Here is a 22,961-nt window from a genome sequence, read left to right on the forward strand (position 1 = left end):
CGCAACAGTGCACCCTCTTGGAGGCATTATATGAACTCAGTGCGCGCACACAATAGCCTCTGTTAGCCTGGAAGTCTCTGACAAACAGCGCTGAGTGGTGGGGAAGAGGTAGGGCGAGGATTGGTGTTGGGGCATGTGGTGACCCCACCACAAAAAGAAAAATCAGAGGCCGGGCGCGGTGGATCGCAAGGAGGCCGCGAGTGAACAAGAGTGAAATTCCATCTCACACAAAAAAAAAAAAAAAAAAGAAAAAGAAAAAGAAAAATCAGAGCAACTCTCAAAAGCAGGTATGATCTCTCAGAATGCTTGGTGGTTTGAGCCACTGGAGCAGGATGGTGGGCTCTTTAATTACCAGACAGGGATTGGTAGATGTGGGACCCTGAGTCTCTAAGTCAAAGTGGCATGTTGTTTATGAACTGCTCAAGGAGGTGGGCAGGGAGAGCTGCACTTACAAAGGTGGCAAGGGAGTTAATTGTTTGTTTGTTTGTTTATTTTCAGAGGGAGTCTCACTCTGTCGCCCAGGCTGGAGTGCAGTGGCACAATCTTGACCCACTGCAACCTCTGCCTCCTGGGTTCAAGTGATTCTCCTGCCTCAGCCTCCTGAGTAGCCCGGACTACAGGCGTGTGCCACCACACCTGGCTAATTTTTGTATTTTTCATAGAGACCGGGTTTCACTATGTTGGCCAGGCTGGTCTCTTAACTCCTGACCTTGTGATCCTCCCACCTTGGCCTCCCAAATTTTGAGATTACAGACATGAGCCACCGTCCCCAGCCGCTAGAGAGTTTTAATGCTAAAAAGGGTGAACATCAAGGATGGGGTCACAGGGAGCCAGTGAGAGCACCTAGGGAAGACGGAGGAAGGGACTGCTCTGGCCAAGAGGGCTGCAGACTTTGGGGAGGAGGGGAGCTAGAAGGCAGAAGTACATCCATTCTTCTAGGGCCAGGGTGACAGGGGAGTGGGGTCCCAGGGCCCAGTCCTGAGGACAGCAGAGAGCAGGGAAGGTGTTCAGAACTTTTTTTTTTTTTCTTGATACAGAGTCTCACTCTGTTGTCCTGGCTGGAGTGCAGTGGCGTGATCTTGGCTCACTGCAACCTCTGCCGCCCAGGTTCAGGCAATTCTCCTGTCTCAGCCTCCCAAGTAGCTGGGATTGCAGGCACCTGCCATAGCACCCAGCTAATTTTTTGTAGTTTTTAGTAGAGACAAGGTTTCACCATCTTGGCCAGGCTGGTCTTGAACTGCTGACCTTGTGAATCCACCCACCTCCGCCTCCCAAAGTGCCGGGATTACAGGCTTGAGCCACCACGCCCGGCCTGGTATTCAGAATGTTTTAACTTTTTGGTGAAGGTGAGATGCGGTGGGAATGAGGCCATGCCTAGGCTGGTGGCCTTGTTTAATGGGGAGGGACTGTCTAGGATGGACAGGGGACCCTAAGCCCTGTCTCCCATCCAGGCTGCTCTGAAGAGGACCAGTAGAACAGGCTTGGGTTAAGGGAAGCAGAAATTATTCTAAAACCTAAAGCACTCTGCAGGGCTTCTGTCATTCTCCCAGAGAGGCAGCTCTGACACTGGGAGAGCACTGGACTTTGAGTCAGAAGACCCAGCATGAGGCGGGCGCAGCGGCTCATGCCTATAATCCCAGCACTGTAGGAGGCGGAGGTGGGTGGATCACTTGAGTTCAGGAGTTTGAGACCAGCCTGGCCAACATGGTGAAGCCCTGTCTCTACTGAAAATACAAAAATTAGCCAGGCGTGGTGTCACACACCTGTAATTCCAACTATTCAGGAGGCTGAGGTAGGAGAATCGCTTGAACCCTGGAGGCAGAGATTACAGTGAGCTGAGATCGCACCACTGCATTCCAGCCTGGGCAACAGAGCGAGACTGTCTCAAAAAAAAAGAATAAGAGGCTGGGTCTGGTGGCTCACACCTGTAATCCCAGCACTTTGGGAGGTCAAGAGATTGAGACTATCCTGGCCAACATGGTGAAACTCCATCTCTACGAAAAATAACAAAAATTAGCTGGGTGTGGTGGCGGGTGCCTGTAATCCCAGTTACTTGGGAAGCTGAGGCAGGAGAATCGCTTGAACCTGGGAGGCAGAGGTTGCAGTGACCTGAGATTGTGCCATTCCACTCCAGCCTATCGACAGATGGAAAAAAAAAAAAAAGCAAAAGAAGAAAAAAGATGCCCCAGCATGAGTTCTTGCCCCCACCCAGCAGCTTTGTGAGCTGGGGCCAAACTCCTCCCCTGCCCTCGGGATCTGCTCCACAGGGCTGTGGTGGACACGCTGTAGCGTGTGATCTGGAAAACACCCCAGTCTGTTCTGTGCTTACATACCCCCAGGGACCAAGGGTCCCGCCTGTGCTGGGACCTCCCTGGCCTCCCGGCCCTCACCTTCCTCTTGCCTCAGGGTCAGGTGCTCCTCAGGCCTCTCCTCCCAGTTTTGACACAGCTTTTGGAGGCTGTGCTCTCCCGGCTCCTGCCTGCAGAGGACAGAACCCCAGCCCAGGGCAATACCCAGCTGCCCACCCTGCCAGTAGCTAGGGGAGGGCGCGGGGGAGCCTGCAGGATGAGGTCCTTGGGGAGGCTTTGGGGAGCCAGGAGCGATCAAGAATGACGAGAAAAAGGAGACCCAGAGCAGGAGCGGGACAGAAGAGAGGGGACTAGAGGGAGACCCTTCAGGGGAGTTGGGAAAGGGTCAGAAATGGGAGAGGAGGCGGCGACATGGGAGCTGCGGAGAGGAGACACAGGAGGAGAACTGGAGAGAGGGCGACACACAGGGGAACAGGCAGGTGGAGGGACAGGGACCTGCATCCGGAACAAGGCTCTGATCTTGGGGCCTTTCAGGAGCCGACGAGTGAGCAGCAGGGGGCTCCTACCGTGCCTTGGCGTAGCTCAGGGTCCTCTCGCTGCTCTGATGCAAGAGTTCCGTCCTCCAGCTCGGGTCCAGGGAGGGGCCCAGCAGGACAGGGCAAGGCACGGAGGTGGAGGCCGGGGCTCCCACAGGGGCAGGCACTGGCCCAGGAGCTGGCAGCCGGGCCCATGATGAGCCACTGGCAGGGGCTGAGGCAGGGGTCTGAGGCAGGCTTGGGGCTGAGGTGGGTACACGGGTCATGGTCCTGGGGGTCTTCTGGGCTGTCAGGGACCGAGCCTTCAGGGCTCTCTGATGGGAGGCCTCTACTTCCTCCACCTCCAGCAAGCACTTAATGAAGCCCTGCCGGAGGTTTCCGAGGCTCTGTGTCCCTGCAGCCACTACGGGGTCCTGAGGCTGCTGCTGTGCGCGGTCCGGCTCCCACCTCTCTCCAATGTCCCTCACCTCCTGGGGACAGGGGAGGGGATCCCGCATTAGCTGGCCAGAATGTCCCACAAAGCTCCTCCCTGCCATGCCCTCTCCAGAGATCCTCAGACTGACCCTTACCCTCTGAGCCTTTGGAGGATGTACCCCAAATCTCACATGCACCCCACTGTGCTCCTGCCCCACATCCTCCTCCCCAACACCTGACTTGCCACCTGCCAGCGCTGTGAGCTGTGGGGTTTTTTTGTTGTTGTTGAGACAGCATTCTGCTCTGTCACTCAGGCTGGAGTGCAGTGGCGTGATCTCAGCTCACTGTAGCCTTGACCTTGCAGGCTCAAATGAGCGATCCTCCCACCTCAGCCTCCAGAGTAGCTGGGACAACAGCCGTGCACTACCACACTGAGCTAATTTTTTTTTTTTTTTTTTTTTTGACTAAGTCTTGCTCTGTCACCCAGGCTGGAGTGCAGTGGCATGATCTTGGCTCACTGCAACCTCCGCCTCCTGGGTTCAAGCTATTCTCCTGCCTCAGCCTCCCGAGTAGCTGGGACTACAGGCTTTTGCCACCATGCCCAGCTAATTTTTGTATTTTTAGTAGAGACGGTGTTTTGCCCTGTTGGCCAGGCTGGTCTCGAACTCCTGACTTCAGGTTGTCCACCTGACTCAGCTTCCCAAAGTGCTGGGATTATAGTGTGAGCCAGCCTGTTTTTTTTTTTTTTTTTTTTTTTTTTTTTTTTTTGAGACAGAACCTTGCTCTGTCGCTCAGGCTGAAGTGCAGTGGCATGATCTCAACTCACTGCAACCTCCACCTCCCAGGTTCAAGTGATTCTTGTGCCTCAGCCTCCCAAGTAGGTGGGATCACAGGTGTGCACCACCACAGCCCAGCTAATTTTTTTTTGCATTTTTAGTGGAGATGGGGTTTCGCCATGTTGCTTAGGCTGGTCTTAAAATCCTGGCCTCGAGTGATCTGTCCGCCTCAGCCACTCAAAGTGTTGGGGTTACAGGCATGAGCCGCCGCACCCAACCTTAACTGTATTTATTTGTTTATGTGTTAATAGTCTAGATTTTCCACCAACTAGGTCACAAGCGCCATTTACCATGAAGTCCCCAGTTGCACAACTGTGTTTGATATGTCATCTTCAATAAGTATATTAGCTAAACACTGATTATTTCACTTTTCTCAGTGATGTCTGAGAAGCAAGATAATGTAAGTAAAGCACTTGGACACAGTAAGTGCTAAGCACACAGTAAGGTTGAAAATAATCATAGTTGAGTATTCTGACACCTAGAAAAGAGACCCAATTTTTCCATGCCAAAGACTCCTTTGGTTGTTTTCCTGAATTAAAGGCAAATGCTCAATTTCTGTCAAGCCTAAAACAAACTAGCAATCAAAAGCCGTTTTGGGCCAGGTGTGTTTGCTTATACCTGTAATCCTAACACTTTGGGGCACTGAGGCAGGTGGATCGCTTGAGCTCAGGAGTTTGAGACCAGCTTGGGCAACTTGGTGGAACCCTGTCTCTACAAAAAATGCAAAATTAGCCAGGTGCTGTGGCTCGTGCCTGTACTACCAGCTACTTGAAGGGGCTGAGGTGGGAAGATCACTTGAGCCCAGGAGGCGGAGGTTGCAGTGAGCCGAGATCATGCCAGTGCACTCCAGCCTGGGTGATGGAATGTGACTCTGTCTCTAAATAAATAAATAAATAAATAAATAAATAAATAAATAAAAGCAGTTCTGGGGCTCCTGCTCCATTGTGATATTGGGGGCCCAAGACAGTGGCCATGAATCCAGCCTCACTGTCTCATGGCCCTCTGGGGACTACAGGGCTTCCAAAATCTGGGGCCTCTGCTCCTGTTGCAGATACAGACTCTGAGCCCCAAGGTAGGTAGGAATCTGTCTCAGAATGTCTCCTATTATTTCAGGACCCAGCACCAAGCTTTGCTCCCAACAGGTGCTCAGCCTGCGGGTAAATGATGGTGCCAAGGCCCTGACGTGCTCTCCTCCAGCTTCTCCAACCCTCACACCCCTGGATTTCTCCTTCTGCCTTCTCTGAGCCCCTTCCACCTGGCACCACGTGTCCTGCATGGGCTACAGGGTTGACCTCTGTACAGCTCTGGTGTCACTGCCTGCTAACCCTGAGCCTGCAGGGGCTCCCTATGACAGTCACACCCATCCCTTCATCCACCTGTGCCACACATGCAATCACGTGAGTACAGGGGTGCCTAGTCCCCAGCCTCAGCATGCTCTGGTCTAGCTTTTATTCTTAGGCCCAGCTTTGTACAGGGTGTTAAGAGGGACATTGGAGTGCTAAGGCCAAATGCTTCACTCCAGGATTGTGCAGGATGGGTCTCTAGGTGCAGGTGGGCCTTTGACACACCCAGTTCTATCTCGTCTCTCACTTGTAATTCTGAAGATTATACAGTTCAAGAATGTAACGGGAGGAATGGGTGCAGTGGCTCATGCCTGTAATCCCGGCACTTTGGGAGTCTGAGGCAGGTGGATCATCAGAGGTCAGGAGTTCAAGACCAGCCTGACCAATATGGTAAAACCCTGTTTCTACTAAAAATACAAAAAATTAGCTAGGCGTGGTGGCACATGCCTGTAATCCCAGCTACCCAGGAGGCTGAGGCAGGAGAATTGCTTGAACCCAGGAGGCGGAGGTTGCAGTAAGCTGAGATCACACCACTGCACTCCAGCCTGGGTAACACAGCAAGACTCTGTCTCCAAAAAAAAAAAAAAAAAAAAAAAAAATGTACTGAGAATGCAATATCCTAAGATAGGGAGGGACTGGCTGAAACACCCCAGGATCTGTTCCACTCCCCTGAGCCCCAGAAATAGGACAGCCTTCAAGGCTTTAGCCCAGCAAATCATGTCACCTTGAAGTATAAAACCCAGGGTGGGCTGCTTTCTGGGGTGCCTCAGCAAGTGGGGCACACGCAGACAAGATGCCCTCTGCCCCAGACAGCTTTCCTGAGCCTTGGGGGCCAGGCGCACAGTGGATCCTAGGCTTCCATTCTCTTTTGCTGCCCATCTTTACTAATAAACCCACGTGATAGAACATGTATGCATGGGTATTCTGCCTCGCTGGACTCACACAAGTTGGCAACCAGCACAACAGAAGCCTGTCTCAATACCGGGGGCTTCATATGACAGCCAGCCTAGCTTTTCAGCCACTCAGTTCATCATATCCAATACTCTGTCTCACAAGGCCCAGAGGATGGCCCTCCCCGTCATCACTCTTCATTTCACGTTCTTTCCCATCTCTGTAACTTTCCTTGGGATGGGTCTGCTGCCTAGCTGCCCTTTCTTGTCTTTCCTTTTTTTTTTTTTTTTTTTTGAGACGGAGTTTCGCTCTTGTTGCCCAGGCTGGAGTGCAATGGCGCGATCTCGGCTCACCGCAACCTCTGCCTCCTGGGTTCAGGCAATTCTCCTGCCTCAGCCTCCTGAGTAGCTGGGATTACAGGCACGCGCCACCATGCCCAGCTAATTTTTTGTATTTTTAGTAGAGACGGGGTTTCACCATGTTGACCAGGTTGGTCTCGATCTCTCGACCTCGTGATCCACCCGCCTCGGCCTCCCAAAGTGCTGGGATTACAGGCTTGAGCCACCGCGCCCGGCCTCTTTCCTTTTTTTGAGACAGTTTTACTTGCTGCCCAGGCTGGAGTGCAATGGTGCCATCTTGGCTCACTGAAGCCTCCACCTCTTGGGTTCAAGTGATTCTCCTGCTTCAGCCTTCTGAGTAGCTAGGACTACAGGTGCCCTCCAACACACCCTGCTAATTTTTTGTGTTTTTAATAGAGATAGAATTTTACCATGTTGACCAGGTTGGTCTTGAACTCCTGAGCTCAGGTGATCTGCTCACCTCAGCCTTCCACAGTGCTGGGATTACAGGTGTGAGCCACCGCGCCCGGCCTAGTTCTCATTTCTCATCTGACTTCTCATCAGTCCAGAGAGGTACCTCGTCTTATTCCCATCCATTCATTTATTCAACACATTCCTGTTGAGTACCTACCACCAGCTGGGCATTGCTTGCACAGAGCGTAGAGGAGTAAGTCAACTAGTGAGGCTGCCCTCAGGGAGTTTGCTTTCTAGATGATGAATAGGTTGACAACCTAAAGATAATGTCGCCAGGCACGGTGGTGCGTGCCTGTAGTCCCAGCTACTCTGGAGGCTGAGGTAGGAGGATCACTTGAGCCCAGGAGTTCTGGGCTGTAGTGCGCTGTGCCAATCAGGTGTCTGCACTAAGTTCGGCATCAATATGGTGACCTCCCGGGAGCGGGAGACCACCAGGTTGCCTAAGGAGGGGTGAACTGGCCCAGGTCAGAAATGAAGCAGGTCAAAACTCCTGTGCTGATCAGTAGTGGGATCACGCCTGTGAATAGCCACTACACTCCAGCCTGGGCAACATAGCGAGACCCTGTCTCTAAAAAAAAAAAAAAAGATAATGTCGGAGGACAGAAGTACTACGAAAACAGTAAAACAGCTGCCCAGGGAAGGCCTTGTGGAGAAACTAAAGTCAAAATTGAAAAGTGGGGCCAGGTGTGGTGGCTAACGCCTGTAATCCCAGCACTTTGGGAGGCTGAGGCGGGCAGATCACAAGGTCAGGAGTTTGAGACTAGCCTGACCAACATGGTGAAACATCATCTCTACTAAAAATAGAAAAATTAGCTGGGTGTGGTGGCGGGCACCTGTAGTATCAGCTACTCAGGAGGCTAAGGCAGGAGAATTGCTTGAACTGGGAATGTGGAGGTTGCACTGAGCCAAGATCTCGCCACTGCACGCCAGCCTGGGATTCAGAGCGAGACTCCATCACACACACACACACAAAAAGAAAAGTGAATTACTTAAGAGAGTCAGCCATGAGACTGTCTATGGGAGAAGTGCAGGCACAGGCACAGTCAAAGGCCCTGAGGTGAGACTAGGCTCAGCATATTCCAGGGATGGAGGTCAAACCAGAGTGGCTAGACATAGAGCTTTATGGCTTTTGCTGAAGACTTTGGCTCTTATTCTAAGAAGATGAGGCTTGGACTAGGGCAGGCGTCCCCAAACTATGGCCTGTGGGTCGCATGCGGCCCCCTGAGGCCATTTATCCGGCCCCCCACCGCACTTCAGGAAGGGGCACCTCTTTCATTGGTGGTCAGTGAGAGGAGCACAGTATGTGGTGGCCCTCCAACGGTCTGGGGGACAGTGAACTGGCCCGCTGTGTAAAAAGTCTGGGAACGCCTGGACTAGGGTAATGAAAGAGCGGGTGGAGGGAAGGGATGGATTCAGGATTTATTTTGTAGGTAGCACTAGGCAGGGCTGGTTGACACATATGAAAGGATTGTAGAGAGCAAAGGAGGAATCAGAGGTGATTTTGAGCTGGGTGGCATGAGCCCCTTGGGTGAAAGGCAGTGTCATTTGCTGGGCTGACGAAAACCGTGGTGGTCGCGTTTGAGAAGTGAATTAGCCAGTCAGATGGAATTCAAGTAAACCACTGGATATATGAACATGGAATTGAAAGGCAAGGTCTATGTCCGGGCATGGTGGCTCATGCCTATAATCCCAGCACTTTGGGAGGCCGAGGCAGGCGGATCACCTGAGGTCAGGAGTTTGAGACCAACCTGGACAACATGGTGAAACCCCGTCTCTACTAAAGATACAAAAATTAGCCAGGCAAGGTGGTGCGCGCCTGTAATATCAGCTACTCGGGAGGCTGAGGCAGGAGAATCACTTGAACCTCAGAGGTGGAAGTTGCAGTGAGCCAAGACTGCACCACTGCACTCCAGCCTGGGCAGCAGAGAGAGACTCTGTCTCAATTAAAAAAAAAAAAAAAAAAAAAAGCCGGGCGCGGTGGCTCAAGCCTGTAATCTCAGCACTTTGGGAGGCTGAGGCAGGTGGATCACAAGGTCAAGAGATCGAGACCATCCTGGTCAACATGGTGAAACCCCGTCTCTACTAAAAATACAAAAAATTAGCTGGGCATGGTGCCACGTGCCTGTAATCTCAGCTACTCAGGAGGCTGAGGCAGGAGAATTGCTTGAACCCAGGAGGCGGAGGTTGCGGTGAGCCGAGATCGCGCCATTGCACTCCAGCCTGGGTAATAAGAGCGAAACTCCATCTCAAAAAAAAAAAAAAAAAAAAAGGCCAGATGCAGTGGCTCACGCCTGTAATCCCAGCACTTTGGGAGGCTGAGGTGGGCGGATCACCTGAGGTCGGGAGTTTGAGACCAGCCTGACCAACATGGAGAAACTCCGTCTCTACTAAAAATACAAAAAATTAGTTGGGCGTGGTGGCACATGCCTGTAATTCCAGCTACTTCGGAGGCTGAGGGAGGAGAATCACTTGAACCTGGAAGGTGGAGGTTGCAGTGAGCAGAGATCACACTGCACTCCAGCATGGACAAGAGTGAAAACTCCATCTCAAAAAAAAAAAGAAAGAAAGAAAGTGAAATCCATCTACAAGACAGGATGTTCTCCAGCCACGCTGAGCTGCTCAACATGGGCACAAGGCATGGGTTTAGCCAGGGTGGGGTTTTCCCAATGAACACAACAGGATGAGACAGAGCAGGTGCTGGTAGGGCGTGCTGGTGACTGTGTATTTGTAGGTTGCCTGGTCAGGTCAAAGAACTAGGAAGTGGCAGCGCTCGGGGAGGGAAGGGTGGCTAGCAGGGGTCAGGGAAGCCTTCCAGGTGTTCCGGGACTCTTCAGATTGCGTGGCTGTGGCCGACGGCAAATCGGTGGAAGAAATGCATGCTGACATGGAACAAGCCACCCCACCTGGGATGAACCCAAGGGCTCTAGAATGTAGAGTGTAAGAGCATTCTTGATCCCCACCCAGAATACACACACATGCATGCACACATGCACACACACATGCACAGACAGCACACACACGTATGCACATCCACGTGCACTTGCACACACAGGCACACACACCTTCCTCAGTTTGACTCCAAATATGGGTTTGACCTGCCATATCTGCCTCTGCCCTCTTCCTCCTTCTGATTCCCCTGCCCTCCCCCTACACAGCCCATCCCCATACCCACTATGGCCCTACTTACTGGTGGAGGAAGAGGCCCAGGTGCTGGCTGGGTCTCCACAGCCTCAACCCTGAAAAGAGGAGAAACCCCCAGGTGAGGGAAGGGCTCAGCTGAAGGTGTGCCCCTTGCCCTCGCCTCAGCCCCCAGGACACTCAGTTCCACCCCAGCCTTGTCCCCTTGACCTTCTCATCTCCGAGGGGCTCCTTATTCCCCCACATCCTCACGTATTCAGGATCATGGAACAAAGAATTCTGCTATTCCAGCTGTTACACAGATGGGGAAATTGAGACCCGGGGGCATGGCTCCCCCAACGTCCTCTACCAGGTCCAGAGCAGTCTGGACTAGAATACGCCTCACCTGACACTCAGCAGAAGTGCATTCTTGTTGAGGCAGGGAGTGGGGCAGGAGATGGCACTGGATGGTGACTTACCCTTCTTTTGTTTTTTTAGGTCCAGGCATGGATGGCAGGAAGGGGTTGGCTGTCTTTTCCTCTGGAGCCACCATGGACACCGGGGACATTGCTTCCTGAGAGCTACCCTCATGCCCCCCTGGGCTGAGCTCTGGCAGAGCCTCCTGTGGCCCGATGTGTGCGACGCCTGCCTTCTTGGGGCACTCGTCTCTCAGTGGCTGGCCACGGCTCTCCAAGGGGCAAGAGGCCTCTCTTGGTTGCACCATGTCTGCCTGGTGACCTGGGGTGGACTGATATCCAGCGCCCTGCCAAGGACAAAGATATCAAGGATAGGGAGCTCCATCTTGGTTCCCAGGTGAACAAGCGTGTCACTCTTGTTGCCCAGGCTGGAGTGCAATGGCACAATCTCAGCTTACTGCACCTCCACCTCCTGGGTTCAAGTGATTGTCCTGCCTCAGCCTCCCACGTAGCTGGGATTACAGGTGCCTCCCACCATGTCCAGCTAATTTTTGTATTTTCAGTAGAGACGGGGTTTTACCATGTTGGCCAGGCTGGTCTCCACCTCCCCTGTGGTAGGTCATTTCACACCCTTCTTCCTATCTCCTAGGAGGTTACCTGGCAGCTCTCAGGAGGCTGATCCTCCCTGGTTCCCGGGTTCCGTTGCCTCCCCTGCTGGCCCTCGATCTCTTTCCCAGAGCCCGGCTGCTGCAGCCCTTCAGGTACTTCAGGAACCCAGGAAGGTGCCAACCCCAGCTCACTCTGATCCTGGCCTGCTTGCAGCTCCTGGGACCCTTTCTGGGGGACGCAAGAGGACTGCTTCTTCCTGGGGAAAATAGACAAAGTGACACTTCAGCTCCCAGCCCGGGGACCTGTTTTATATTACAGGGCTAGACATACCATAGGTGCATACCTAATGCCTGAGGGGACAAATGAAGGACTCGCAGGCGTTCCCCAAATCCTAGATACTTTGATGTCAATGTTTGGGGGAGTTAAAATTTAAACTTTTAAAATTATTTGTAGAGACACGGTCTCACTATATTGCCCAGGCTGGTCTTGAACACCTGGGCTCAAGCAATCTTCCCACCTCGGCATCTCAAAGTGCTGGGATTAGAGGTGTGAGCCGTTGTGTTCAGCCTAGAATTTAAGTTTTATAGTATTTTTTAAACTATTTTCCTGAAAAAAATGAAACAAAAATCAGAACTGGGATGCAGAGAGGACAAGAGATTTGAGCCTAAGGTCATAAAACTAAAGATAACAGTTCAAAATTTGAAGCTGTGTCTATCCGATCTCACGTTAATATTCTGGAGTAGTTCCTCCAGGCTTTTCCCTATGTGTATGCCTACGTTTTTTGGGGGGGTGGGGGGGACAGAATTTCGCTCTTGTTGCACAGGTTGGAGTGCAATGGCGCAATCTCGGCTCATGGCAACGTCCGCCTCCCGGGTTCTAGCGATTCTCCTGCCTCAGCCTCCTGAGTCGCTGGGATTACAGGCACGCGCCACCACGCCCAGCTAATTTTTTGTATTTTTAGTAGAGACGGGGTTTCACCATGTTGACCAGGATGGTCTCGATCTCTCGACCTCGTGATCCACCCGCCTTGGCCTCCCAAAGTGCTGGGATTACAGGCTTGAGCCACCGTCTTTTTCTTTTTTTTTTTAAGATGGAGTCTCGCTCTGTTTGTTGCCTAGTCTGGAGTGCAGTGGCACAATCTCGGCTACTGCAACCTCCGCCTCCCAGGTCCAAGCAATTCTCCTGTCTCAGCCTCCCGAGTAGCTGAGATTACAGGCGCACACCACTGTGCCTGGCTAATTTTTGTATTTTTAGTAGAGACAGGGTTTCACCATTGTGGTCAGGCTGGTCTCGAACTCCTGACCTCAGGTGATGCACTTGCATCAGCCTCCTAAAGCGCTGGGGTTACAGGCGTAAGCCACTGTGCCCAGCCTAATCTACTTTTGTTCAATGAACATCATAGCATACATTTATCCCATGCTAAAAATCCTTCAGAAACAGGCTTTACATGTTTTTTACATATAAAATTCCATATTTTATAGATAAGCATTATTAACCATTTCCCTATTGTGTGGGTACTTAAGGGGTTTCTAATTTTTTAGTATTTAAGATAACGTGACATGAAAGTCTTTGTGCATAAAACTGCCGGAATCACCAATTATTTTCTCATGGCCTATTTGCAGAAATGGGTGAAGGTCAGGCAGTTTCAAGGCAGTTTGAACAAATTGACACGTTGATGAACTGATGAAGCAGGTGTGTTTAAACGGTTTCTACTTCCACCATCATGATATGCAGTCATTGTCTTAGTGGGGCTCAGACCTGGCTTGAGTTGTCTCGCCTACCTTTTCTTGCAGAGGAGACTATTTAGGAGTTTCTGGTTATAGTCTAATCCAACCAAGCCAGCTAGCCTCTCCTATTTCTTTTATCTAAGCCTTTCACTTTGCCTCTCTCTGGCTCGCTCTTGGTTTTTTCTTTTTGAATACATTCTTGCTGTAGAAAAGTTTAAAAATATATACAAAAATTAGAAAACAATTACACAGGCCGGGCGCAGTGGCTCACACCTCTAATCCCGGCACTTTGGGAGGCTAAGGCAGACAGATCACAAGGTTAGGAGTTCGAGACTCAGCCTGGCCAACATAGTAACTCCCATCTCTACTAAAATTACAAAAATTAGCTGGGTGTGGTGGCAGGCACCTGTAATCGCAGTTACTCAGGAGGCTGAGGCAGGAAAATCTCTTGAACCCACGAGGCGGAGGTTGCAGTGGGCTGAGACCTCTCCACTACACTCCAGCCTGGGCGACAGAGTGAGATTTCATCTCGAAAACAATTAGATGTACATCTTTATGTGTTCTTGTGTCTCCCAACCTCTTTTTGTTCATTATTCTATAAATTCAGTCAATCAATATTTATTGAGCATTTACTATGTGTCATGCATAGTACCAGGCATGAGGATTTTGAGGCTGAACCAGGTATATGATGCCCCTTGAACAAGACACATAAAAGATGTTTGTGGTCTAGTTGGGGGAGTTCAGACAAATGTTAACATGAATTCCTTAGTCCAACCGATGCAATGAAAGAGAGGGATGGCGGGGCATGATGATTCACACCTGTAATTCTAGCACTTTGGGAGGCCGAGGCAGGCAGATCACAAGGTCAGGGGTTCGAGACCAGCCTGGCCAACATAGTGAAACCCCGTCTTAACTAAAAAATACCAAAATTAGCCAGGTATGGTGGCGAGTGACTATAATCCCAGTTACTCCAGACACTGAGGCAGGAGAATCACTTGAATCTGGGAGGCAGAGGTTGCAGTGAGCTGAGATTGTGACATTGCACTCCAGCCAGGCGGCAGTGCGAGACTCCGTCTCAAAAAAAAAAAAAAAAAAGATAAAAACAAGGTGCTGTGGCAGGTGGTGCTCCCCTGGCTTGGGGATTCTGCATTCTCTCTCTTCCCCGCAGGTGGGCTACTACCAGGGGTTCTGTCCTGGACCTGTTCTCTGGGAATCCCCTCAGCTCACCCTGGTTTTGCTGGAGGCCTCGGCTCCTGGGTCCTGAGGTCTGAAGGCTCCACCTTGAATGCTTCTCTGTGTTTGGGCCCCTTCTCTGACCCTCCTGAGGCTGATGAGGGCTGCTTCCCGCTGCCAAATTCTGAAGCATCCTGAAACACGACCTGGACTGAAATGCCATGGCACTGGCTCAAGGGCTGGCGAGCAGTACCAGTTCTGAAGTGGGCCCTCCCACTCCTCCCTGGACACTCCCCTAGCCTCAGGGATGGGGAGATCCCGTGCCTGAATGAACAAGATGTTGGAGAGGGGTGAGCTGGAGCCAAGAGGCAGGGAAAGAGAGGCTGGGATGCAGGGCCCGGCTTGGCCAGAAGCTGTTGCTCAGCACGTAAGGCTCTGGTCTGAACTGGAGTCCAGATTAGCCCCTGAGACAAGGGGATTGCCCTAAGGACAGCTTGAGAGAGCACACCGGGGAACCCTGAGACGCTCACAGTGTCTGAGGGAGGCCTTCCGCGATTCGCATGCCTTCAAAATGCAGATTCTCGTTTGAACTGAGGTTTTTGTTGTTTGTTTGGTTTTTCTTTGTTTTTTTTTTTTTTTTTTTTTTTTTTTTGAGACGGAGTTTCGCTCTTGTTACCCAGGCTGGAGTGCAATGGCGTAATCTCGGCTCACCGCAACCTCCGCCTCCTGGGTTCAGGCAATTCTCCTGCCTCAGCCTCCCGAGTAGCTTGGATTACAGGCATGCGCCACCATGCCCAGCTACTTTTTTGTATTTTTAGTAGAGACGGGGTTTCACCATGTTGACCAGGATGGTCTCGATCTCTTGACCTTGTGATCCACCCGCCTCGGCCTCCCAAAGTGCTGGGATTACAGGCTTGAGCCACCGCGCCCGGCCTGTTTTTTTTTGTTGTTGTTGTTTGTTTGTTTTAAGACAGAATCTTCCTCTGTCGCCAGGCTGAAGTGCAATGGTGCAATCTTGGCATCTTGGCTCACTGCAACTTCTGGCTCCTGGGTTCAAGCGATTCCCTTGCCTCAGCCTCCCGAGTAGCTGGGCCTACAGGTGCCCGCCATCACACCTGGCTGATTTTTTGTATTTCTTTTAGTAGAGAAGGGGTTTCACCATGTTGACTAGGATGGTCTTGATCTTCTGATCTCGTCATCTGCCCACCTCTGACTCCCAAAGTACTGGGATTACAGGCTTGAGCCACCACACCCGGCCTGAACTGAGTTTTTTTTTTTCTTTTCTTTTCTTTTTTTTTTTTTTTGAGATGGAGTTTCGCTCTTGTTACCCAGGCTGGAGTGCAATGGTGCGATCTCGGTTCACCGCAACCTCTGCCTCCTGGGTTTAGGCAATTCTCCTGCCTCAGCCTCCTGAGTAGCTGGGATTACAGGCACGCGCCACCATGCCCAGCTAATGTTTTGTATTTTTAGTAGAGATGGGGTTTCACCATGTTGACCAGGATGGTCTCGATCTCTTGACCTCGTGATCCACCCGCCTCGGCCTCCCAAAGTGCTGGGATTATAGGTGTGAGCCACCGTGCCCAGCCCTATTTCATTTTTTGAGACAGAGTTTCACTCTGTTGCCCAGGCTGGAGTGCAGTGGCGTGATCTCAGCTCACTGCAACCACCACCTCCTGGGTTCAAGAGATTCTTGTGCCTCAGCTTCCCAAGTAGGTGGGATTACAGGCAGGGCCTATGCCAGGTGCCTTCTAGGGATTTAACCCAGTTAGTCCTCACCGTAAAACAAATGAGGCTCAAAGGGGTTGCAGTGACATGCCCAAGGTCATACAGCTGGGTAAGTGGTGGGACTGGGACCCCCTGACCATGCTTGTTGAGGAAATAAATGGGTGGGTGAAGGAATCCCTGAATGCTCGCCTCTTGCCTCTTTCCTGGCCTACTCCACTCCAGGCCCTCTCGTTGCCCCTGGGGAAGAGAGGATTTATAACAGAGGCTACAGGGAGGAGGAAATACTTAACCCAAGGGAATGCTGACTTTTTTTTTTTTAATAGAAACGAGGTCTCGCCATGTTGCCCAGGCTGGTCTTTAACTCCTGGGCTCAAGCAATCCACCCACCAAAACCCCCCAAAGTGCTGGGATTACAGGCATGAGCCATGGTGCCTGGCTGACTTTTTTTTTTTTAAATTTGTTTATGTATTTATTTTTGAGGTGGAGTTTCGCTCTTGTTGCCCAGGCTAGAGTGTAATGGTGGGATCCTGGCTCACCACAACCTCCGCCTCCCAGGTTCAAGTGATTCTCCTGTCTCAGCCTCCCAAGTAGCCGGGATTAGAGGCATGCGCCACCATGCCCAGCTAATTTTTTTATTTTTAGTAGAAACAGGGTTTCCCCATGTTGGTCAGGCTGGTCTCAAATTCCCGACTTCAGGTAATCTGTCCATCTCAGCCTCCCAAAGTGCTGGGATTACAGGCATGAACCACAACACCCAACCTAATTTTGTATTTTTAGTAGAGATGGGGTTTTCTCCATGTTGGGTCAGGCTGGTCTCGAACTCCAGCCTCAGGTGATCCGCTCGCCTTGGCCTCCCGGAGTGTTGGGATGACAGGCGTGAGCCAACACGCCCAGCCGGCTGACTTTTTAAATGGTGATATCTTTGGTTCTGAGGAAACTGGATGGGGAGGAGGTCTTTTTATGCTCTTCAGTTCATGCTACTTGGCACATTCAAAAAGAGGCCAGCTGGGTGCAGTGGCTCAAGCCTGTAATCCTAGCACTCTGGGAGGCCGAGGTGGGAGGATCACTTGTGGTCAGGAGTTCAAGACCAGCCTATCCAACATGGTAAAATCCATCTCTTCTAAAAATACAAAACAATTAGACGGAGATTGCTTGAACCTGGGAGATGGAAGTTGCAGTGAGCCACGATCATACCATTGCACTCTAGCCTGGTGACAGAGCAAGACTCTGTCTCAAAAAGAAAAAAAAAAAGAGGCCGGATGTGGAGGCTTATGCCTATAATTCCAACACTTTGGGAGTCTGAAGCAGGCAGATCACTTGAGCCCAGGAGTTCAAGACCAGCCTGGGCAACATGATAAAGCCTTGTCTCTACTAAAAATAAAAATAAAAAAAATGATCTGGGTGTGGTGGTACATGCCATGCCTATAGTTCCAGCCAGTCAGGATGCTGAGGCAGGCGGATCACTTGTCCCTGGGAGTTCGAGGCTGCAGTGTGTCATGATTGCGCCACTGCACTCCAGACTGGGTGAGGGAGTGAGAGCCTGTCTCAAAACAAAAACAAAACCAAAACTAAGAAACGTATGTGATGGAAAGAGGCTGGGAGGTTTGATGGATACTTAGAATGCAGGCTGGGCACTGGGGAGGGGCATGGAGGGAAGCCCTGAGTCGCTGTTAGGAGAATAAGGCTGGGCTGGAGGCTGTATGGGGAGCTCGGAGGCCACGGAAGGCACCCAGGAGAGCCAGTCGGCAATTCTGAGCGTGCTCGCCCTGCAGCTCTCTCCGTTACAGAAGCCAGCATTGTTTTTGGGAAACTTCTCTTCTCCATTCAGCCCATGGAGCTCAGTGGAGCCAACTATCACCCGTCTCCATTGTATCAAGAGATCCAAGCCACTCCCCACTGCCATGGTGACCGGTTCAAGGATGAGCGTCTGACCACAATCTGGACCAATGACAGTGATGCTAGAGACTTGCTCCAGCTATTGCAAAGGGGCTCACTTCCTGTTGGAATGCTAAACCAGAGCATGTAAGATGGGAAGATGTAATTCTGGAGTGGGCAGGGCAATCCCTGCTATCTTGCAGGGAGAGCTTGCCTGAGAATGAATCTAACACAGAAGAATGTAGAGCCAAGAGATGTTCATTTAGCACCCTGATCCAGTCATACCTGAAGCCTATGAATGGATTTGTCAGTTACCCAAACCGATGTATTCTCTTTTCTGCTTAATCCAGTTTGAATTGGGTTTTCTGTCCATTTTAACAGCGTCTTAATTAAAGCAGTTAGGGAGGAAGCCTGGGCAGGGGAAGGGAAAGGTGCCAGCTAGGAGTGGATGGATCAGAACATGGGGTACAGGTCCCTACCTGGCTGACTCCTTGTATGGTGGGCTCAACACCAGCCCTCTTTATGGTGATTCTCAGGCCAGGACTTGGCTGGGTCCCTGGAGCCTTGGTTCTACCTTCTGTGTACATCTGAGTTGTTCTGTTGTCCACGATGCCAGGGCCAACACGGGTGCCAAGTGAGGGGCATCAGCTACCGTGCTCCTACAGGAGAAATCCAATCAAGCATCCCACCACGCCCATCACCTAGCTGCTGCTTCAGGAGCACACGTGGAGCCTATAACGCAGAAAGCCTGGCTCGAGGGAAGAGGCGGGGCCAGGCCTGGCATGGAGAAGCGTGCAGCAAAACCAGAGAGCTGGCCACATGCCATTTACCCACATGCTTTTCCTAATTCTCACAATGACCCTGAGGAAAAGGGGCTCTGGAAGGCACAGAGACTTGCCCAGCACCTACTAGGTCACAGACAGGGACTTGAACCCTGGCCTGTTGAATCCCAAAACCTAGGCACTTTCCCCTACTTCAACATTTGCTAAAGGGTGTTCTTTGGCATACTGGCCCCTTGAGATGCCCCATGGGGTTCCGAGGCTAAGTGCATTTGGAAAGTTCTGGGAGAAGCAAAGTGCTACCGGCTCTTTCTTGCACTACTCCTCAGAGCTTTTAAAATACTAATGTGCCTTTTAAGGGGGTGCAAAAATGTCACAGCTGCTGCTGCTGCTGTAGAGGAAAACTCCATGTTCTTAGAACAGGGCTAAGGAACAGGAATTAGGAACATCTGTCCATCTGTCTTAGGGCCCCAACGTCTCCAGCGGCAATCTGCAGTTCACCAGAGCACCCACACCCTGCCCTGGACACATCCTTTCTCTTTCTTTGTCTTTGTCTTTTTTTTTTTTTTTTTTTGAGATAGGGTCTTGCTCTATCCCCCAGGCTGGACTGCAGTGGCATGATCTCGGCTCACTGCAACTTCTGCCTCTAAGGTTCAAGCAATTCTCCTGCCTCAGTCTCCTGAGTAGCTGGGATTACAGGCACGTGCCGCCATGCCCTGCTAATATTTGTATTTTTAGTAGCGATGGGGTTTCACCATGTTGGCCAGGCTGGTCTCAAACTCCTGACCTCATGATCCGCCTGCCTCAGCCTCCCAAAGTGCTGGGATTATAGGTGTGAGCCACTGCACCCGGCCTCTTTTTTCTTTCTTTCTTTTTTTTTTGTTTTGAGACAGTCTCGCTCTGTTGCCCAGGCTGGAGTGCAGTGGTGCAATCTTGGCTCACTGCAACCTCTGCCTCCTGGGTTCAAGCCATTCTCCTGCCTCAGCCTCCATAGTAGTTGAGATTATAGGTGCTCACCACCACACCCGGCTAGATTTGTATTTTTAGTACAGACCTCAAGTGATCCGCCCACCTTGTCCTCCCAAACTGCTGGAATTCCCAGCATGAGCCACCGTGCCCGGCCATTACTAAAGCGTTTCTTACGGTCTCTCCTCCACCTCTTTCATCCAGCCTCGTATTCAGCTGTGCCACCACCCCCTACACAAACTTTCTCTTCTAATCCAGGCAGGCTCCTGCGCTCCTGGTCTCACAGACCCCAGCCTCTATGCCCACATCCCACTTTTCTATCTTTCCAATAGCCCAACACATCCCTCAAGCTCCCCTCTCTTCTCCGAGTTTCTAACCCTCTCAGCCCTCCTTCCAGACACTGAATTCCTTTGAGGCAACATCAGCGCCATTTCTATGGATACATCATGGACCCTCTTCCACTGTTAACTAGTTCCCAGGAGTAAATCCTAACCCCGACGTCCCTTCCTCCCATAGTAAGACCGTATGACCTTGAGGATCTTGATGGTGCTTCTTCCACTTTAAATCATGACAGGCCAGCCAGCATCCATGGAGGAACCTTCTATGTGCTGGAAACCTTTGTGAACAGTATTCTCCTAACAGCCCTGTGAAGTCAGTGGGTTCAGCCCTGTTTTAAAGATAGGGAAATTAAGGCTCAGAGCAATGTCTTGTCCGATACTACAAAGCCATTCTGCAGAGGAACGGGAGGCAAACTGGGCCTGTCTGACTTCCACAGTGGCTCATCTCACCATGTCATTTTGCCTACAAAGAAGCTTAAGTTAGCCATTCATTTCCCCATGCAATCAACAGCTGTTTAATGACACGTGCTCGTGCTAGGGACAACATCAGGCCTTGGGGATACACTGGGTGTCCTGACGGTTCCCACCGTTTACCAGGGACACAGAGGAGGTGCCCTGCAGAGCTGCTGACCCAAGTCTCCACTTCGCCTTCCTACCCTCCAGGTCTTTCCTGTAGTGAAAGTTGCACCCCAACATGCAAAGCAGACCTTGGCTGGTGTGGTGGGGTGACCTCCCACCCCAGGCGCAGCTCTGGCTTCACAAAGGACCAGACTCTCACTTGGAGCAGAAAAGTCAGGCCTGTGGTCAAGTCCTTCTCTCTTTCCTTGGAGTTCCCGGCTCCTCCCCAACCTCTTCCCCATTAGGGTTCCCCTAACCATTCCCGCTTCCTCTGAGTCTTCCTGTCTCAGGGGTGGATGCAGCACGTGGGGAAAATCTCCCCCCACAGCCCTCAAACACACCCCCTATTGTCCACTGTCTTCGCCTCAGAATGTGCAGGGTCAGCCTTGGAATTCCCAGGCCCCAGTATTCCACAAGCTGAAGTTTTAAGGGGGCCAAAGTTCCAGGGGGCTGCAGCCCCCATCTATCCACATCTGGAGCTTGCCAACTGTGAGAATCTGCACAGGAAAGGGAACCTTCAACCCTAGCAGAGGCGCTTGCACTCCAAGGGTAGACCTGGGAGAGTTGACAAATATCGACTGCGTCCCCCTTTCAGACCACTTGGGACCCTTTTTAGTTAACAACTCATTGAAATCTAACTCACATACCAGACAATTCACCCATTTAAAGTGTACAATTCAATGGCTTTTAGGATAGTCAGAGTTGTGCAACCATCACCCTAATTCTAGAACATTTTTATCACCCTGAAAAAGAAACTCCACACCCCTTGGCCATCATCCCCAATCTTCCCACCCCAAACCCAGCCCCAGGTAACCACTAATCTGCTTTCTGTCTTAGTAGATTTGTCTATTCTGGACATTCTGTATAAATGGAATCATACGGCATGTGGTCCTTGGTGACTAGCTTCGATTTAACATCATGCTTTCAAGGTTTGTCCATGTTGTAGCACGTATCAGAGTATCATTCCTTTTTATGGCTAAGTAATATTCCACCGTATGGATATACCCCATTTGGTTTATCCATTCATCAGTAGATAGAAAATTTGTTTTTTTTTTTGTTTTTTTTTGTTTTTTTTTTTTTGAGACAGAGTTTCACTCTTGTTACCCAGGCTAGAGTGTAATGGCACATTCTCAGCTAACCGCAACTTCCGCCTCTTGGGTTCAAGTGATTCTCCTGTCTCAGCCTCCCAAGTAGCTGGGATTACAAGCATGCGCCACCATGCCTGGCTAATTTTTTGTATTTATTTTAGTAGAGACGGGGTTTCACCATGTTGACCAGGATGGTCTCGATCTCTTAACTTTGTGATCCGCCTGCCTCGGCCTCCCAAAGTGCTGGGATTACAGGCTTGAGCCACTGCACCCGGCCCGGTCTCGATCTCTTGACCTCGAGATCCACCCGCCTTGGCCTCCCAAAGTGCTGGCATTACAGGTGTGAACCACCATGCCTGGCTTTTTTTTTTTTTTGAGACAGGGTTTTGCTCTGTCACTCAGGCTGGAGCGCAGCAGTGTGATCATGGCTTCCTACAGCCTCAAACTTCGGGTCTCAAGCGATCCTCTCATCTCAGCCTCTGAGTGGCTGGTTGGGACTACAGATGCGTGCCAGCATGCCTGGGTTGTCTTAGAATTTGTAAAATTTTTTAAATTAAATAAATTTTAATGGCCAGGCATGGTGGCTCACACCTGCAATCCCAGCACTTTGGGAGGCCAATGTGGGCAGATCACCTGAGGTCAGGAGTGTAAGACCAGCCTGGCCAACATGGCAAAACCCCATCTCTATTAAAAATATAAAAATTAGCCAAGCGTGGTGGTCATGGACCTGTAATCCCAGCTACTCAGGAGGCTGAGGCAGGATAATAGCCTGAATCCAGGAGGTGGAGGTTGCAGTGAGCTGAGATCACACCATCACCTCCAGCCTGGGCAAGAGCAAGACTCTGTCTAAAAAAAGAAAAGAAAGGCCGGGAGCGGTGGCTCAAGCCTGTAATCCCAGCACTTTGGGAGGCCGAGGCGGGTGGATCATGAGGTCGAGAGATCGAGACCATCCTGGTCAACATGGTGAAACCCCGTCTCTACTAAAAATACAAAAAATTAGCTGGGCATGGTGGCACGTGCCTGTAATCTCAGCTACTCAGGAGGCTGAGGCAGGAGAATTGCCTGAACCCAGGAGGCGGAGGTTGCAGTGAGCCGAGATCGCGCCATTGCACTCCAGCCTGGGTAACAAGAGCGAAACTCCGTCTCAAAAAAAAAAAAAAGAAAAGAAAAAGAGAAAGAAAAAAATTTAAGTAGAGACAAGTTCTCATTAGGTTTGCCCAGGCTGCTCAAACTCCTGAGCTCAAGCAATCCTCCCGCCTTGGCCTCCCAAACTGCTGGGATTAAAGGCGTGAGCCACCATGCCTGGCCTGTTTCCACATTTTAGCTATTATGAATAATGTTGCTATGAACATTTATCTACAAGTTTTTTTTCTTGTTGTTCAAGCAATT

The 22,961-nt window shown here is 51.0% G+C and overlaps 1 protein-coding gene across 1 annotated transcript in view; it reads right to left on the bottom strand.

Annotated features, from left to right (window-relative positions):
- The window catches only part of SPATA21 (spermatogenesis associated 21), a gene marked incomplete at its 5' end in the record, with an annotated part of 40,160 nt that extends 21,760 nt beyond the window's left edge, over nt 1-18,400 (bottom strand). Inside the window, 7 exons of the mRNA XM_074381530.1 lie at nt 2,391-2,479; nt 2,876-3,315; nt 10,329-10,377; nt 10,738-11,021; nt 11,332-11,539; nt 14,238-14,389; nt 18,263-18,400. Coding sequence (XP_074237631.1) covers nt 2,391-2,479; nt 2,876-3,315; nt 10,329-10,377; nt 10,738-11,021; nt 11,332-11,539; nt 14,238-14,389; nt 18,263-18,400 — 1,360 coding nt within the window. The remainder of the gene's footprint in view (nt 1-2,390; nt 2,480-2,875; nt 3,316-10,328; nt 10,378-10,737; nt 11,022-11,331; nt 11,540-14,237; nt 14,390-18,262) is intronic.
- Between the last annotated feature and the right edge of the window lie 4,561 nt (nt 18,401-22,961).

This window comes from Saimiri boliviensis, chromosome 11 (assembly GCF_048565385.1).
Source record: "Saimiri boliviensis isolate mSaiBol1 chromosome 11, mSaiBol1.pri, whole genome shotgun sequence".
Taxonomy (NCBI): Eukaryota; Metazoa; Chordata; class Mammalia; order Primates; family Cebidae; genus Saimiri; species Saimiri boliviensis.